The sequence below is a fragment of the Amblyomma mixtum genome, chromosome 2 (assembly GCF_055824585.1).
Source record: "Amblyomma mixtum isolate Tamu chromosome 2, ASM5582458v1, whole genome shotgun sequence".
Classification (NCBI taxonomy): domain Eukaryota; kingdom Metazoa; phylum Arthropoda; class Arachnida; order Ixodida; family Ixodidae; genus Amblyomma; species Amblyomma mixtum.
In genome coordinates, this window is record NC_143013.1 from 284567371 (window position 1) to 284586835 (window position 19465).

General features: G+C 44.0%; 1 protein-coding gene across 1 annotated transcript; it reads right to left on the bottom strand.

Annotated features, from left to right (window-relative positions):
- Positions 1 to 1906: 1906 nt before the first annotated feature.
- On the bottom strand, positions 1907 to 18782 carry LOC149364314 (transmembrane protein 120A-A). Its single transcript, XM_089574254.1, has 11 exons — positions 18471 to 18782; positions 13412 to 13644; positions 12519 to 12575; positions 12331 to 12423; positions 11736 to 11825; positions 11496 to 11561; positions 11052 to 11113; positions 9419 to 9511; positions 8085 to 8149; positions 6242 to 6310; positions 1907 to 4319 (listed from the first exon to the last, which is right to left on the bottom strand). The coding sequence occupies exons 1-11, from the start codon at positions 18543 to 18545 to the stop codon at positions 4179 to 4181; spliced, it is 1044 nt and encodes a 347-aa protein (XP_089430380.1). The 5' UTR covers positions 18546 to 18782; the 3' UTR covers positions 1907 to 4178.
- Between the last annotated feature and the right edge of the window lie 683 nt (positions 18783 to 19465).

The following is a 19465-nucleotide window of genomic DNA, read 5'->3' on the forward strand; positions in this document are numbered from 1 at the left end:
GACAAAATTTCGAGCTGGCGCTTGATCATTTCAGTCGAATAATGACCCAAGCTCTCACTTACAATCGCCAGTTTAGCCCATCAACACACGCACGATAGGTTTTGAGACAGTATGCGTGGCGCCATAGGACGGTCTGTCGAGACATCATCATTTGGTAGAAACACAGTTCCGGTTTTTGATCTTTTGAAAGCCTTCCACTTCATTCGGCTCTTCGAGAAAGTTTTTTGTTCCACAGCGAGGGAACTGTAAGGAATGTGAAGTTATTACCATCCCAAAATGATCAAAAAACCCTCGGAGTTTTGCCTTTAAGATTGTAATTGAATGCAATTAGCTAACACAGGAACAAGTTAGTAGTGCTTTCACTAAAGTTCTCCATGTGAAGAGAAATCTGCCTTCGATAGACACGGCGCAGTCACTCTAGCCAACATAGACAATGACTGCACCAAAGGGAGGCAAGGGTTGGCGGCGGGAGCCACCCGAAAGTCTGCGAGCACTTTATTACATTCAGTTGCGACTCTTGTCTATCTTTACGAGGACCAATGCTTCTAAGCTGCGGCCAAAAAATTTACACATGCACCTCCCCCCCCCCCCCCCCCCCACACGCAACTTTTGCGCCACCACACTACGAACATCCTAACGAGATTCCTGAACATAGAGTTCTCCTATAGCATTACATAATGTTTTATACCCATCAGAAAAGTATAAAGACCCCGACAAAGCCTACAAGATGCATGAACCATGGAGAACATAGCTCCCAATTTTTTGGTTGTTACTGTGAACATACTGAAATGCTTCCACAGACCCACTGTAAATGGTCTGAGCCTGATTTGCAGTCTATTCTCACTTTAAATTAGCGCAGCTGCACTTGAAACAGTAGTGGCGTCTCTTCACAGTATTGAGATACCTTAAAACAGCTGCGAATTTACTGCATTGCTTCTCAGGTCCCCAAGCATGCTCTGTTCAATCCAAAAACCTGAAAAAAATTGAGGCAGAATCCCTGTATAATGGCTGTAAATAGCAGACACTTTCTGCAGCTTAACGGGAGTGGTTTGTGATGCTACAAAATGCTTCAGCTGCAACTGCTGATGAATGTAACAAAAGTAGACACTCTTTCTTTGCACACTTTGTATATGCCAGCTTTTACATTCGCGCTTAACTGTATATAGCTGAGTGAGCAGATAAAGTGACACAGTGAACTGCTTGCAAATTGTTCGCCGCATTAATGCTGTCAGTGATGAAGCTGCAGAAAAGAGTTTAATAAAGTTTTGACATATCATGTTGCCCATGCTTTTTGAGTGATTGATTAGTAACTGGCAAAGAGTGTTCGGATTGTGTGAATGCATACTGACACAGTCCCAGAAGTGAATTCCAATGCTAAGGGTCTGGCATTTTCTGCTATTCTGAAAAAGCTACTGAATGAGTATGTCATGTGTGTGTACATGTATGTTGTGTGTATGTGTGTCATGTATGTTCTCCCTCTGTCTTCGTCTGTTAAGCACACAGTTGTTTTTCAAGAAACTGGTTGGTTTGGTTGGTTTATGGGGTTTAACGTCCCAAAGCGACTAAGGCTATGAGAGACGCCGTAGTGGAGGGCTCCGGAAATTTTCGACCACCTGGGGTTCTTTAACGTGCACTGACATCGCACAGTACACGGGCCTCGAATTTCTCCTCCAAAGAAATTCAACCGCCGCGGCCGGGATCGAACCTGCGTCTTTCGGGACAGCAGCCGAGCACCATAACCACTGAGCCACCGCGGCGGCTTTTTCAAGGAACTGTTGATACTGTTCACCGGGCGAGATAGCAAAAATAGGATACCTTTCACACCACTACACCATCCACACCAATGCTGAGAAATCACGATAGAATTAGTAGGCTGCAGGCTTGAACAAAAAAAAAAAAGAATGGCTTTGATCGTCAATACCATTTAATATAACATGGAGACATTGAACAGGCACAAGAGTGTAGATTATGGAATAGACCAAGACACCTGTTTGTCGACACACGTGAAATGAAGGCATTACAGCTGCTTTACAAGGTTTGCAACAATGGACACACACACCCTAACAAGCTTGCTTTCCCCATTTGAACAAGAACACTTAGCAACAGTTGAATTTTATTTTTTCACAGTTATGACTTCTTTTGTTGAGTTTATACTCAGCTAACAAGCAATGAAGTGCTCTGCCTTATCCTGCTCCAAAGGAACAAATTTTCAGCACTAAACTATGCATCTAAAAGGTGCTGCTCAATACAACTGAACTGAAATCTTTGAAGACAGTGCATCAAAGATTACTAATATGACAGAAACAGAAGCAAGAGAGGCAAAGTGCACATGCTCTAGACTTAGCTTTTTAATTAGCATGCTAGCTAATCATCACTGATGTAAAAAGCACAAAAGATAGTTTTTGAAGACCTCACCATACTTGCCCACACTCATTAAACACTAGAGAACACGCTTTCAATTACTAACTTAGACAACACCAAAACTGACATATCTGGCAGCTTGTAATAAGAAGCAATCCTTAGGTGGCTGCTCGTTAATTACTCTGGCCGCAGTTAAACAGGTGCTTCTGCTAAGATAGATGAAAATATCCGAAGTGACCAACACAATAGCGTGGTATCCTTAAAGTACAAAAACGCAAAATTTTCAAACGGCACAATCTGTCATACAGAGTCCACTTACACATGACACGCGCCAATAAAACTTACTGCCGAAAGCATTAAGTCAAAAAGCTGCATGTTTAAAACATGCATTTTTGAATCAAGCTTACAAAAGTGCTGAATTACGGAGATTAAACAACAAGATTAAAGGAATGATATTAGAGGCTGCAGAAGGCTAGCCGGGTATATGTGCGCACACGTTTAGGCTGGTGCTCAGTGCATGAGCTGAGTTAAAAACCTGTCCCCTACAAGTAAGGGCACTACACAGGAGCCGAGACACAAGGCGGCTAGTAACAGCAAAATACACTGCACTTTGTGCACTAGGATAGTGTAAAAACAAACAAACAAACAAAGACTTTCACTGTCCAAGTGCTTTCATTTCATACAAGCATTTAAATAAACAAGCTTTTTGGCAATTTGATTTATAGATCCCAATTCAACACAAGCTAGTAACTACAGGCTGGAATTTCCTGCTACCCCATTTCCTAGGTTGAACACTTAAATTAAGGCATCGTGGCATTATTTAACAAGTGTGCAAAGCTTTCTTAAGAAAATAACTGCACGCTTTGTACAGGGCTTTCAAAGATTGTGCCGGTGCCATCATACATGACTGTACACGAGTAGTCAATGAACATGAGCAGTACACACAAATGGCACAGGAAGTAGCTTAAACTTTACAGTAAAGGAAAGCTTTCCACCAAAACAATGCACACTGTAAGCCCCATCCAAGAACAACACATACATACACTGAAGACCAATCCACTGCTATGTTACATGAGCTTGGAGCAGAGTAACAAGAACCTTATGTCGATGAACTAAAGTATACTGCCTTTTGTACCACACACCAGGATATGAGCACACAGCACTTTTCCAATCACACAAAGCATGCTGTCAGTGACATACTCAGACACTTGCTTGGTGCCCACTATCTCTCCTACAGAGCCATTGTATGGTTCATGCCAACCCAAATAGGAAAAACCATTCTGAATTAACCACAAATAACCAGCAGGAGCATTTCCTGTAACAATGGTGGGCACTGGACACATGCAGGACTGTGCAATCAGACACAGGGAACTTCCTACAAACACACAAAGTTAAAAGTGAAGGTGAACAGGGAAATCGAAAATGAGGGCCTACTCCGAGACAAATTCAGAGAGACCTCCTAACAACAACATGTTACAACAACACACACACACTTCACAAGATGCATATATGCGGAGATCGTGCCAACACACCGAGAGCTGAAATAAAAAAAAAAGTAAAATGGATCATGAGAGCACTACGAGACATGTTACACTGTCCGGTCAATGCCAGGCACAACAAATCCAAGAACACCATATAAAGAGCAAATCCTAGGGCTGCCTCTCCGCCTGGGAGCAGTCTGACTAGGGTGGTTGCATTTTCCCTCACCGCCCACACACTCGCACACTTTGACAGACCGATGGCAAAACATGTGCAAGCGGCGTCTATGACAAAGACCGCAGCACGGCTCGAAATGCAGTGCTCAGACGAACGTGACCCTACTCAATGTGGTCGTGGCTTTTCTTCTTCTGTATCCGACGGATGACTGTGCGGCCACTGAGCTTGTGGAAGATCACGAGCGAAGTGGTCGAGATGTTGCCCAAGAAGAGGATGAAGAAGATCGCAGCTGACACAAACACCTGTCGCCCATGCAAGGAGAAGAAAAATGGTTGCAAAGTGTTGTGTCAGCACTGATCAAGAGGCCATGAACACACACACAAAAAAAATATTCACATCCGTGCCTTTTCATCTCATCACTTTGCTATGTGCCAGGCGATAGCTGTGTTATTACCATGCCAGCCTGCTGCATCTCAATCCATTAGTACAGAAGTCCTCTGTCTCACACTGCCACGTCTATCATCATTAAGCGTATGAGCGCTTACGTACGCTATACGCAAGCATTTAGCGGGAGGTTACTATGGAAATCGCAAGAGCACTTTTAGTTTACCATACAACCGCCCGAACGCAACGATAGCTAAGGCCGCAGTGGCGCCATCTGGTGTTATAATGTGAAAATATTTCGTGTCATATTTTTCGCGCTTAGCCAAGGCATAGGCCAAGCCGATCCAAGTCGTATCACGTACATAGCCGGTTGCGGTGTGTCACGCACTGCGCAGTCGAGGCAGGGCCTAGCTTTTTTAAAATTTTTTTTAGGTAACCGAACCGAGTAAGGTTTTTTAAGAACGTCACGGTACGTACTAGCATTCTTTCGGACCCCTACTGCCCTAATGCCCTACAGCCGAAACGGCTTCTTTTGGCAAGGCTATGACTACCTTGGCATAAAAATCCAAATCAAGCCAATCCACAGTTGGCGGTGTTTTGATAGGGTTAGGGACGGAATCATTGCACAGAATCAAAATTAGGGCAAGTTTATCACCCATTCATTCTGCTGTCGGCGAGAGGAGGCAGAGCGATTATCACACGCTCCATTTAAGGGCAATGAATGTGCCTAAAAACCCAATAACATGACATTTTCTCTCCGAAGCGGGCGACGTGGGCGCTGCCGTGTTGGCAACGCTATTTTTCCTGGTGTAAGCAAGAGCACGCACGCTAAATTCGAAAAATAGCGTACGTAACGCGAACGTACGTAAGACATCGGTTTGAAATAGCATTTGGCGCATGCGCAGTACGACTGACGCTATTTTATAGCGTACGCTATGCCTTTGCGTATGTTTACGTACGCTATACTAAAACTCTCTATTATTGATCACAACAGCAGTGGTCACACTTCTATTCAAAACAGATGGCTCAGGAAGACCAAAAAGACCCATTGCCAAGGAATGCAAAATGATACATACACATTACTGGTCTCACTACAGCTCCACAGCAACGTGGAGACAACTTCTAGCATCACCTAATCTTCAGGAGAATTTACACAGCTGTTTAAAAGGAAATCAAGGTCTTTATGAGTGGTCCCATTGTGCTGTCATTGATACCATATTTACCCAGCACACACGCCTCGAGCCGTCAGGCGCCATTCTAAAAATGTAAAACCTTGTGACCTTGGCCCCCTCACTGACTGATGCAAGTTTTAGCGTTTGCAATGCAGTTTAGTGTGCATGTTATGAGCACGGTAGTGCTGATGACCACAATAATGTTCAAGGACCGTGCCAGAGCACGGCTCAAGTGCAAGATGCACCTCAGTTCAAGGATTGGTTACCTAGGAAAAAGAGAAGCCTGACCGATTTATGTAGTGCATCTTGCTACTGTAACATCAGCTGATTTACACAATGCCTTCTCACAAGTGCAAGCCCGGAGTTCCATTCCGAGATGTTCGAAGTAAACAAAGGATCAATTTGCTGCAAATTCTGAACACAACACCCCTTAGCACATACTTTTAATAATTCAAACTGGCAATTCATCTGAAATATGTTAAAATTATGCAAGTTGACAGCAAACAAACAAAAAAAAATGGCGAGTGCCACATTCGTGATCAAAGCACAGCCTACAAGACTGCTTTTGTTCAATGAGAGCAGGCACCCATAAGTAGTAGTCCATATGAAAGCAGGAAATAAATATGCGCATCCGTGTATATAAAAAGAAAGGGCAGAGAAAAGCTTACCTGCCACTCATTGCACTCAGGAAGAAGACTGAGGTGATACAATGTGTAAGCATTGTATAACTGGAACATCTGTGAGGAAATGGTTCAAACATTTCAAGAAAATTAGTGTGGGTGCAACAGGAATGTATTCACTGGCATTTTCTTTTTAAAAGCACAGCACGGCACAAGAAGCCAGGGAAAAAAAAAAAAAAAATCTCCGACAAATAAAAGAACCACATACAACATTCACAGGAACACCTAACTATTAACCATTATGTGTAGGCATTGCGACAGCTGTTGGTGCCTTTACACCGAGTTTTGCGTCAGTCTTTCACGGTTGTGTCTGCGGACCCCTACACGTCTGTCTTCACACTACACATTTCTTCAGGTCCGGCAGTCAGAAGTTTTCCCTAAGGCATCTGGAGGTGGCATCACGAATGCAATGAGGATCCACCTAAACGTATAATCACTACCAAACTGGCAACAGCACTTCCCTCTAGCCAATGAACGAATTTTGTGATCGACAGTTTTTTTTCCTTATGAGGCTTCTGATGCTATCATATTAACAAAACACCCACACAGCGACACTTCCGAAAAACAGATTTTTTAAAAAGAAGCTACACCTATCTTTGTGAATTCCACGAAATTCAACAACTGTTTGAATGTACGAAGCCTGTAGGCAAAGCAGGCCAAATTCTTTCGCGCTATCATTTCAAATGGTGATGTGATCGCCGATTAAAGTTTATGCTTCTCAGAGTGTCAAAGTGCGGGAAAGCTTAGTGATAATGTCAAGGAGACCAAGATCTCAAATTCCCACTGCCTTAACCCCCAACCCTCTGTACATCTTCAGATGGCACCAAAGAACGTTTCGCGGGCTTTGCCTTTGGTGACGGTTTCTTCCGTCAAAGCAAGCGTTTGTGTATGAAAAGTATTGCCACCGCATATCAAGTCATCAAGCACCCCCCAACCCGGTGCTGTACAAGTGGACGATTACGACACCATTCCAAATCATAGCAGAAAAAAAAAATTTACACACTTTACCCACAAGTTTTGCAAATTCAACCCCTTTAAAGACATCGAGGACAAATAACAGTTGGCATGTATCTATAGGGCACTGAGTTTTAACCACAAAGAGACCACTCTCACTGACAACATTTTATAAGCTACCAAAGACCAAAAAACGAAATACAGGTGCTGCCATCACCAGCCGACTTCGCTTGTAAAATGCGTGCATCCACGCCCGTTTTTGGGTGCGGTTCGCGCAGGCTACGCTACACCATCATTAACTTCAGAACAGTGGGAACCTGTCCTTTTTGGTAAGGACGCCACTAGTGAACTCGCGGCAAGGTTTTAAGAATGCAGCTCTTAAGCGCTCGCCGGTGGATTAAGCCGCGTCACCACTGTCGGTGTAACTGAGCCAAACCGTAAATAAATAAAAATAAACATTGCCTCGACCGTGACTCGAACCTGCAAAGCCGATGCGAACAGATCAACTTAGGGAGAATCACAATGACCTTTAAAAATTTTTTAAATCTAATTTACTTGGTGATAAATGAGTTTTTGGCAGCTGTACAAATATCAGAATAGCCAGAAAGGCCAATGAATCAATTTTTACTGAGAAAAAATTGGATGGAGTCCTCCCTAGCGTTCCTTTAAGCTCAAAGAATTCTAAAACCTCTTTAGTTGAACCTTAAGCGCCTGCCTCCCTTGGACTGAAAAGGGTTTGCAATGCCCAGCACCAACCACAGCACGTGGTATGGTGTTAATACAGCGGTACCACACTGCAATGCATTTAAAAGGGCTGCAATAATTTTTTTATGCGATATCTATAAACTGGCAAAAAAAAGTGCGAGAAAGCACTCACATAGGCAAAGTACAAGAATGGAAGGAGGAATGAGAGTCCACGCCACATCCATGACCGAAATCCATCTGCGAAAGAGGTAGGTAAAGAATATGAATCATCTCGCTATTTACATTCTGCACATCCCACAACAGACAAGACAGAAAACAAATATGCAGCATGAGGGACAAAGCTGGAATAAGATAAGTATCTCGTCGTCGTCACTTTGCATTGCCTTTGTTAATGTTATAAAACCAGAAAGACTGAGCATCGTGAAATGACTTGTCCCCCCACACTGCTGTACAGCCCACACTGCAACATACCATGGCGTTATTACATGTAGCAGGTGACATGATAAGTACACTGCAAAGAGTAGCACTTCTGACAAGCCAGCTGAAGCATCGTTCAACCTTAAAAAAAAGCTGCGCTGTGCAAAAAGGCTTGGTTTATGGGGGTTTAACGTCCCGAAGCTACTCAGGCTATGAGGGACGCCATAGTGAAGGGCTGCGGAAGTTTTCACCACCTGGGGTTCTTTCACATGTGCTGACATTGCTCAGTACACTGGCCTCTAGAATTTCGCCTCCAACGAAACTCGACCGCTCTGGCCACGATCGAACCCGCGTTTTTCGGGTCAGCAGCCGAGTGCCTTAACCACTGAGCCACCGCGGCGGGCCATATGCTGACAGGAATACCGTGTACAGGTGCCATCAAAAGTAAATGGAAGGCGACTTTGTCAAAAAAATTTAATTTCTTTAAATCTAAAGCATAATGGTCCATGTTTGTTGGTGCACGGCGCAATTCACAAAATCACAATTATGCTGAACACATGTATTCAAGGATGCATGAAATGGGGGGGGGGGTAATGATTAAATTTTTTCTTTAATATTGCCTTCCATTTACTTTTGACGGCACCTGTACATGTGTTCAGTAGCATCGTCTTTGAGCTGCAGTTGTGTCATAAAGAATATACCAAACAAGTTTTATGCAGACCCTAGTACCATCTTATACAAAATTCTGCAGTAGCACAAAGAGAAAATGCATCTAAAAATTAATTAGTGCCTTCTCATAGGCCACAATTAACATTGCTAAACCATTCATAAAAGAATAAAAGCAGTCAGAGAAAAGTGAGCATGTTATACTATTATTCAGTGCTTTCACCGGCTGAAATACAAAGACGAGTCCATTTTTCATTGCAATTCATTCCAAGAAGCCCCATTTGCATAGTGAATTACAGAAATTCCATTTTCATATTGAATTACAGAAATTACTTTTGCTTCGGAAGCGTTTATATGCGCTCGTACCCCTTGCCTTCACTGAACACAATGAAAAATGAGAACGAAAAAAAAAAGCGCACTCACTGATTGTGATGTCCATGTTGTGGCTTTCACCCAGGGCTCGAAGTCTGTACAGGCATCCTTGTTGGTAATAGAACTGCCAGAACTGAATTATACCTGCACACGGAGTATGCACATATTTCAATGTTGGCCGCTGGCAATATGAAGGAAGTCAGGCACCAAAACTTAGCTCCTGTCCACCTTCTCGGAATGCTGCGGCTGTGTAAGCAAGGCTAAGTGATGAATACTACTGCATCAATCTCCAGACTATCTAAACTAGCGAAATAAACTGCAGCATGGTGGCAAACAAAGGGTGTAAGCAAGGCTAAGTGATGAATACTACTGCATCAATCTCCAGACTATCTAAACTAGCGAAATAAACTGCAGCATGGTGGCAAACAAAGGGTGTAAGCAAGGCTAAGTGATGAATACTACTGCATCAATCTCCAGACTATCAAAACTAGCGAAATAAACTGCAGCATGGTGGCAAACAAAGGGTGTAAGCAAGGCTAAGTGATGATACTACTGCATCAATCTCCAGACTATCTAAACTAGCGAAATAAACCGTAGCATGGTGGCAAACAAAGGGTGTAAGCAAGGCTAAGTGATGAATACTACTGCATCAATCTCCAGACTATCTAAACTAGCGAAATAAACTGCAGCATGGTGGCAAACAAAGGGTTTAAGCAAGGCTAAGTGATGATACTACCGCATCAATCTCCAGACTATCTAAACTAGCGAAATAAACTGCAGCATGGTGGCAAACAAAGGGTTTAAGCAAGGCTAAGTGATGAATACTACTGCATCAATCTCCAGACTATCTAAACTAGCGAAATAAACTGTAGCATGGTGGCAAACAAAGGGTGTAAGCAAGGCTAAGTGATGAATACTACTGCATCAATCTCCAGACTATCGAAACTAGCGAAATAAACTGCGGCATGGTGGCAAACAAAGGGTTTAAGCAAGGCTAAGTGATGAATACTACTGCATCAATCTCCAGACTATCGAAACTAGCGAAATAAACTGTAGCATGGTGGCAAACAAAGGGTGTAAGCAAGGCTAAGTGATGAATACTACTGCATCAATCTCCAGACTATCTAAACTAGCGAAATAAACTGTAGCATGGTGGCAAGCAAAGGGTGTAAGCAAGGCTAAGTGATGAATACTACTGCATCAATCTCCAGACTATCGAAACTAGCGAAATAAACTGTAGCATGGTGGCAAACAAAGGGTGCACAAATGTCCCATTACTGTTACAAAAGCTCAACACAAACTTATGTCACCATGTCGCAAGCCAATGCCACAAGTGGCCTCTAGCAACAGGTTCCTTTTGCCAGCACATTAAAACAAACACTTCAGGCACTTTAGTGCTGCTGACTTCCCAAGGCAATTCCTCTAAACATCAACCCTACTCTTTATGGCACAATACTAACATTATAAAAGCACATCCACATTTCCCAACAGATAATGTACACACTGCTGATTTGGAAACACATGCTCAACAAGACATGCTGTGGTCAATGCTACAGCTGTTTCCCTTGCCTCGATTCACACTTCCACATACTACCATCCCACTGCGGCCTAAACTGTAATAGCCCGTCAGCCTTCAACCATTCAAATAATACCCCGCAATGAATGAAACGAAAGATTTACTTACTAATGAAGCAGACGTACCACGTGAACTGTCTTCGGAACATGCCATATATGACACCATCTGGCCTGCAACGAGCAACAGCGTTAAAGGCATTGCTAGCTTTGTTCTTTGTATTGTCCCCATATGTTTCCACTTTACGCCTCAGTACTGTAGGTGCGATCAAGAAATACTTTTGCATAGAAGCTTTAATGACGCTTATGAGAATTTACGGAAAAAAAAATGCAGTAAGTCCCTTTTCCTCAAGCTAAAATTCAGCGTTCATTAAAAGAAAGTTGCGTATGCATATACCATCAGTCACTTGAGAACAGAAATGCAACCCAAACGCAAGGTATCAAAGAACATGGCATTTGCAGACACCTAGCGTAAATATTTACATGACATTTAGAGAATTTTCACTATCCAAAGCACAGATGTATTTAAATAAAAAGCTGGCCATGTGCATCTTACCACACAATGATGATTCCAGCCTGCGCAGTCGTGATGAAGTGATGCAACCTCCACCAACCTTTTATCCTGCAACCAGAAAATGAATCATTACGACCGAGCTATCACTGAATGCTCAAAATCGCAAATACAAATGACTTGCTGCCCGAGATACCTGCTGTTTGAAATAAAACAAGAAACAATGGGCAAATCATTTTTTCGACAAGTATGCAAGTATAAAGCAACAAATCTGCATCAACTTACTTTGAGCCATTGACTGCCAGAATACTCTCCCGTATCGTGAGCGTGCAGTAGTACCACACCAGTAGGAAATGTAGAATGGCATCATTGACTCTGCAAAAGGTTGGAGTGGGTTATCCTTTGTGACCCATTGACATCAACGCACGAAGGGACAAAACAACATTAGACACAAATTCGAGCACCAGTAATCAATCAGGCTAGCTGTGGTATTCGTAGTAAATAATTAGTGTGAGCAAACATATAAGGAGATAAAACTTAAATGACAGCACTGAGCTCCATTCTCCCCCTCTGCTCTGAGTACGTTCATGCCGAAAAATCTCCCTGCAAGTGTGCCACGGATAGTACACTGTTAGTTAAATGTTAGGGTCAGTCCTTTGAGGATGCTGCCTGTAACTGAACTCCAGAAACTTTTCGTCAGACAAACACAAGAAGCGGTAACCACAAAAGAAAGGACTCCTTCCGAAACGTTTTCAACAAACACGACTGCTAACAATGTCAGCGGCCATGCAATGCATGTAAAAAGCCACAACTTTAACACTAGAAGTGAAACTCTGTACTGGCAGCAAGCTTCTGCAGTACTGTTTTACTCATTACTCACCTGTAGTTCATGGTTATGCACAAGATGGACATAACCAGGATGCACATGGTGACTTTCAGCTTGAACCTCTCGTACTCGTCTTTGTACCGGTACCTGGTATAAGATATGTACACACCGGGTAAGCACTAATGTGCACCAGTGCCCACACCAGGGTTCAACTGGAAAGTGAACAAAACAAAGTTACTCACTTCTCTGCATCCCTGAGAAAAAGGTTGACACTCCCAAGCACAATCTGCAAGTAGAGGCTGCAAAAAAGAAAGAAGAAAAAAATTGAGCACAAAAGCAACCAGAAATTTCGCACCAAAAAATCCTAGATTTAGAGGTGCAAACAAATCTGAAATAAAGTTTCCACGCTGCCCAAAATACACCAACATTCAATTTCCAAGCACTCAAAGTAAAACTACAGAAGCAGCAGTTACGAAGTGCTCGGGTTTTAATTTTTTTATTTTAGAATGGCTGCTCTTACACAAGCGCCAGCCACTCTGGAATCTCAGCTTGTTTTTTTTTTTGTAGCTATGTCAACGTGACTGCTAAGCTAAACTAAACTACTGCTAAAGTACTGAAAAACCAATACCCAGACATAATTTCTGCAGTGTTTACGCTCAGTGACCAAAAAAAAAATGGCTGTGGCTTAGCTTGGTTAAGCCTGGTAATTGCGAAAGCAATATCCGTAACTACGCCATGGTTCAGCTGGTAGTGTAGCTGGTGGTGGTGCTTGTGGTTAGACTTGTGGTGATGCATCGGTTATACAATCCAATCCAATCCAATATGCTAATATGGTAGCTACCGGCCTCACTACGCGACGGGCTGAATTAAGCCCGGTAATTGCGAAAGCAATATCCGTAGCTACGCCATGGTTCAGCTGGTAGTGTAGCTGGTGGTGGTGCTTGTGGTTAGACTTGTGGTGATGCATCGGTTATACAATCCAATCCAATCCAATATGCTAATATGGTAGCTACCGGCCTCGCTACGCGACGGGCTGAAAGTGCAACTAGTATTGCTTTCGCAATAAAAAGAAATTAATCTGGCTGCCTCAAACCGTACCAAAGGTGAACATCACAGGAGAGACTTGAGAACTGACCCATTGGAATGTGGCAGGTCCTGCGCTATGTCATCGAGGTGCAGCCGCTTGGCTTCCAGCTTCTGCAGCAGCTGCTCCTTCTGCACCTTCTCATCGTCGCTGCTTGGCTTCAGCTTGGAGAGTGACTCGAGGATCTGAGCCGACCGGTAGCGGTGGTGCCGCAGAGCCTTGAGGCAGTCTTCCTGGGACCGCTGCGTTTCCCCAGTCAGCACCATGTACTGACGGTACGCCTTCTGCAAAGCCCAGGAGAAGAAAAACACAACCCCATTCGCATCACATCCACTGTGCTACTCCGAACAATGCTATAGTGTGCAAACTAACCACCGGGGAAGAAAAAAATAAGACATTTCATACAATGGTGTCAGCTGTATTCCTTGGAGGATGTTTGAGCTACTTTCAGACTTTATGAAGGCAGACCAGAGCGACTCACAGAATTTCGAATTGTGGGGTTTAGTGCCCCAAAGCAACACACTGGCTATGAGGCATGCTGTAATGAACCACCTGGGGCTCATTAATGTGCGCTGACATCGCACAGCACATGTGTTTTTGTATTTTACCTCTATCGAAATACAGCCGTCGTGGTTGGGATCAAACCCGTGACCTAGGGATCAGCAGCTGAACGCCAAAGCAACTGAGCCACCATGAGGAGTAAACCGACACAAAGAAAGTGTAAACAATGAAAATTTATTAATCTTTTTCTGAATATTTACTCGCAGAACCTCTCCCAGAACAAGGAATTATTGTTACAACTGAGCTGCTCACTCATAATAGAATTATGCTAGTCTGAGGCACCATCGCCTCATGATTCCCTGCTCTCAAAATAAGTACTGAACCACTGATTCAGAGCAATCTTCTAGCTCCATGCCCACATACCTCTATTTGGCAAGGTCCTTGTAGTTGTTCACAAAGTAATTGTATCCTCGCAATCACATTTTTCTGCAGTATCCATTGGCCGCCATCAACAGGGCATGGGAGCTGCCATAACAACTAACTAACCCCCCCCCCCCCCCCCAACCCGAAATCAACAATTTAGTTGCTAAAGAAAGCAAGACATTGCCGAAGAACAAGCTACTGAAGTTATAAACATCAAAATAAAACTACGGAGTAATATTAGTCAGCTTTGCAGGAGATATCAGATGGTTAACAGGGAAGTTCAATTAAGTATGCAACTCTCAAACGGGCCACTCAGACGGTGCACAGTGTGCATTCCTTGTGGCAGACACCAAGTTACATCGAAAAAGAAAAAAAATGCAGCAACCAGGCTCCAAATAATGCCTGCTCCCTAGAACTGCTTTCAACAGCAGAAAGTGCCTCCATTTTTGCATTGTACATCTCTCCCCTTGTTAAGCATGTCTTTGTCCAAGAATAATTGGCTATTGAAATCGCAGAAACCGGCAGGTGCATGCGCTGTTCTCAGAGCAGTAGTAAATGAGGCATTAAAAAGTGAATGCTACACTAAATGGAATTCACTTAAGTGACAAATGGTTGCGGCTTACATACAAGGCCATTATTACCGTATTAACACAAAAGAAACCACATTATAGTACTCGCATTTCCTGTCAAAGTTATTACATGAAAAAAAGATAGAAATTAAGTAGCACATGTGTATTCACTTTGATCCCAAGGATTCCGCCCTAGTTAAAGGCGCAGTAAAGAGGATTCTGAGCTGGTTTTTTTATCGCGGGAACTCTATCTACATGCTTCAAGCATTCGTAAAACTTCAAATTATTGTCCTGTGCGGCCGTTTTCCGCATTAAATTGGATTAAATGTCCTGGCACCAGCCTTTCTTTCTTTAACTCACCTCCGCAAGTAGGAGGAGTCAACCAACGTGTTAAGTGCCTTTCAGCCAGTAGCCGGCGGAGTGATACGTAAAGCAGAGTCCACATGCATTTTTATTTCCGTGGCCCTAATCTGCAGCTACGTCATCTGCGACTGAAGATATTTACTCACTGAAACCTAAAAAAATAAAATAAAAGCGAATCCAATGCGTTTTTACCATACGTAAGTGCAACGTGATGGTTCCTAAGCAAATAGTCATAAGCAAGGAAATATTCAAAAAAATGGTTGGGTTTTAACACAGTTAAACTTAACACACATGCAAAAGCATGTGTTTAGCTTGGTTGGCTTATGGTTTTGCCTTGCTGTGTTGTCAGCTCATCTGGTGACGATATAGACTCAGGTTAACATCCCGGATCTGTTCACGCCGCAGATGGAAGTTGACGCCGGCATGCAATTCACAGTGCAAGAATGTGTTGCAGTTTAACACGAGGCGTGATTGGCACCCGCAGTACCACAGTGCTCTCGTGTCGTGGCTAGCGAAGCTAACTTTTCGCACCACCGCAGGTTCAAATCCCAGTCGCGGCAATATTTATATTATTTATTTATTCAAGGTAAAGGTCAAGGCTCCAGCGATGGCCCAGCTTTTACAGCTCTGGTCGTGAAGTACAGCTTTCACTCTGAAAAATATTCTAGCTCTAACTAAATCCAGCATGCACACTAACACAGGGACTTGGCAAACTTTTGCACACTGCCTTTGAGATCAAAATTTCAGTCTTGACTTCCCTAGCAATTGATATATATTTGCATCACCAAAACTGGAACAATTAAAAGTCACTTGCATTGCAAGTTGTGGCATACAAGCTGGAAATGAGGATTTCCTAATGCTTGCATCAGAAAAATACATAGTAACCAATGACAAGTGTTCTAATCATGCTCAGCTCAACTGGACAATCGGCTACTGTGGCAACATTCCCCATAGATATTTCAATGATTAGAAAGGACGCTATGAGCAAGGTTAAGTCACTTATTTAATTTATAGCACATTCCGACACTGCCCCAATGGAAGAGAATGCTATAAATTAGGAACACTGAAATCACAAAGCATGAGAGCAAGTGTAGATGTTTTTAAAAGAGCAAAATTCCTTCTTGAAAACATGACAGTGATCTGAAGCCCCACATCAAGTGCAGTTTATTTGTGGCAGGTTTCATGCTCTAAAGTGGAACTCCATGAAAACACGACATAAGAGCAGTGTCATGGGGCAGCCTTCAGCAATGAAGTTTTCACACCGCTGCTTGTACCCCAACTATGCATTCCTTACATTTCGCTGGGTTAACAGGCCACATTATTACTATCAAGAACAGAATAAACTGTTTAATTCTGCCATACATAACCCCGTATGCTTCCTGGTATGCGTGCAGCATTAACTGTTGAGTAAAAATTACTGCTCACTGCCAGTTCAAATGCAGCAAAACAACATCCACACTTAGTTCCTTTTGATGGACAGCAGGAAATGACTGTCAGCCTCTAGCACACCAGCGACAGAAATCATCCACAGGTGGAAATCCCAAATGCAGGCTGTCTGCCCTATCTCCTTGTGAGGTCTGCAACCAAGTCACTGATAAGGACTGACAAGGACTGACAGAGAGTGAGTTGCTATATTCAAAAGGCCACAATCAATAGCAGCGCGAACCTTGTCGACTACCGCTCCTATCTGCCGAGACAGGGCGCTTATGCCCATGTCGCTAAGTCTGAAGAGGTCCAGATCCGCAGTCGGCAGAGGCCCGGCGACAAGCGATAGCAGTAGGCGCGCCCAGAATATTCTTCAGCCGCAGCGACAGCGCTTCAACGTTCGCAGTATCAGCGGGCGCTCTCCACTCGTAAACAATAAGATTCCGTCTGTTTTTTTAGCTCTCCCCCTCCTGCCTTTCAAAGCACAAATGTTTTCTTCACTTTCTTCTTCCACGACAATCGCAGTCAACAAGGCAGCATTCAAGGCCCTCAAGTTAAAACAGCGTTCACGCACTCTTCGTACGCGCTACGCTAAACCGCGCTTGAGCAGCCAACCACGCTGACGAGGAAGTAAGTCAAAGCGCACTATGCCTCCACTTCGAACGGCACGATTTCAATCGCACTTAAATGCGGAGAACGACTTTCGGCCCGCTCGCTCCTCGCCACCTGTCGTGCTTTCCCTGTACGCCGATCTCTACGCACAGGAAACCCCATCGACAAAGGCGACGGTAATGTCCCTGTGCACGCGCCTTTTTTTTTTTTCTTAGGCACAGGGCCGCCCTCTCACTCCGTCATCGCGCTCTTCCCGCTCAAGTACGCACGGGCTGAATCATGTACGAAAAATCATTCCGCTCGACGGAAACCAAAGGTTGTAAATTGACCAGAGATGAGGATAGGCACAAGGGTGCGTAGTACACGCCGTTACTCAGCTGCCCACAACGACCCCCGGGAAAATCGCGTGGGAAAAAACGTGGGGCAGATTTCGTCTTTTGACGGCGCCAGTGGAACGATGATCGAGATCGCCAACGGGCAGGAAAACACGCGAAGTAGTGGTTGTCGCGCCGTTCGACCTTGACTTAATCGCCGGCGCGCCTGAAGCTGAAGCGGTCGAAGCAGCCAATTCGCCGCAGAAAGCACGCATGGTTTGTTTTCTTTCTCACGCAGAAAAAAAAATACATCTGCAGGGACTTTTTGGCACGATAGCGAGCATCCCTCGCGCTGGCAAAGCAAGTAATGCAGTCAACAGGCTAGAAATTACCCAAGTTTTCCCAGGATTACCCAGGCTAGCTAAAAAAAAAAGTTTAGTGCGTGCAAGCTAACGGATATTGAGACATTCACATGTCTACGTACTAACAGCAAACAACTGAAATCCTTCGTGTATCTTAGGTGGCGTTGGCTGCACGCGCCAAAGTGCCCACAGGTCGAAGCCCTTACAAGTCCTAAAGGGCAACGATTTGAAGTGCACGGTCGACTAGCCACAGGTCTGTAGGAATGCAACGGCTTCCGAAGAACGGACGCGTGCAAGTAAAGCCCAAAAACCGCCCACATTCATGAACGAAGAAATTTTTCTACCAGCAGCAACGATACTGCTTTTATCCAACGACTGACAATGAGGCGTTTCTCCAAAAACAGCGCAGGAAGAGCAATGAACGCTGCATAACAGCTGCCAGCCTCGGCACTGTTAAAACTGAACCACGCACTAGAATGTTAGCAAATAGACAACCTCGCAAAATGATAAAGGAGTGGCGCAAGCTGTTCACCAAACTCACCTCCAAATCGCAATATTCCTTCTCGAGCTGGTCCCATTCTTCAAGGCACGCGGCCAACGGCTGCGAGTCGCTCATCGCAGCGACGTGGTATCAGCGACGCTCACCGGAACTCTGAGCACGTTGGCAGGGACGACGCGGCCCGAACTGGCCCGAACTGAAGATACAGAGGGGACAACGCCGCGACAACGCGACGTTCCTCAGCTTCTCTTTTCGATCACACTCTCGCAGGGAACACGCCCGCCGCACTCGCCTCCTCCCTGCCTTGACTCGCTGGCCTTGCGTCGCTTGCGGCGGGGCAGGCTTGCGCTTTCATTACACTTGGAAGCTGCTGGATTCTGCCGCTTGGATTGGATTGCGGCGCGTCCTCCGACTTTGACGTCACTGTGACGTACAATAGAAGCGGGAAATTCAAGAGTGTGGTTTACGAGTCATTTGTTTCGCATTTGCCATTTACTGTCATCATAACACTTCAGTTTTTCTATGACATGGAGACATTTAGCTGTTGACGTTTATATCGTGTGTTGCGTTATCTTTGGTGTTTTCTTTCCGTCGAATGGCGTGTGCCCACGTTGGCATTAAGGCCAAGCATAGGAGATATGAGCAAATCAAGTCAAAAAAAGAGAGGAGAGAATACAGGAGACATCTTTAACCTCCTTTTTTTTATCTGCCTATTTAATACACACGTCATTCTTTGAATGTGACTAGCGCGTATGTAAAGTGCGCCCGATTTCAGGCTTTTTTTTTTTTCATTTCCTCTCCGCGTTGTAAGAAATTTTTCTGGAACAAATGACCGTTCATCACGTCTTATGTGCAACCGCAGGCTTATTCTTGTCTCTTACGTACGTTAATCTTACCTGAAATAATAAAACTAGAGTTTACAGGCACTGTATCCCGAACGATCTCATACTTTTGTGACGCTTTGCTTTTATTTCAAATTGATTTCTGTAAACCTCATGTCTTCACCGAACTAAGCTTCATTAGCTGCAATCAATAGA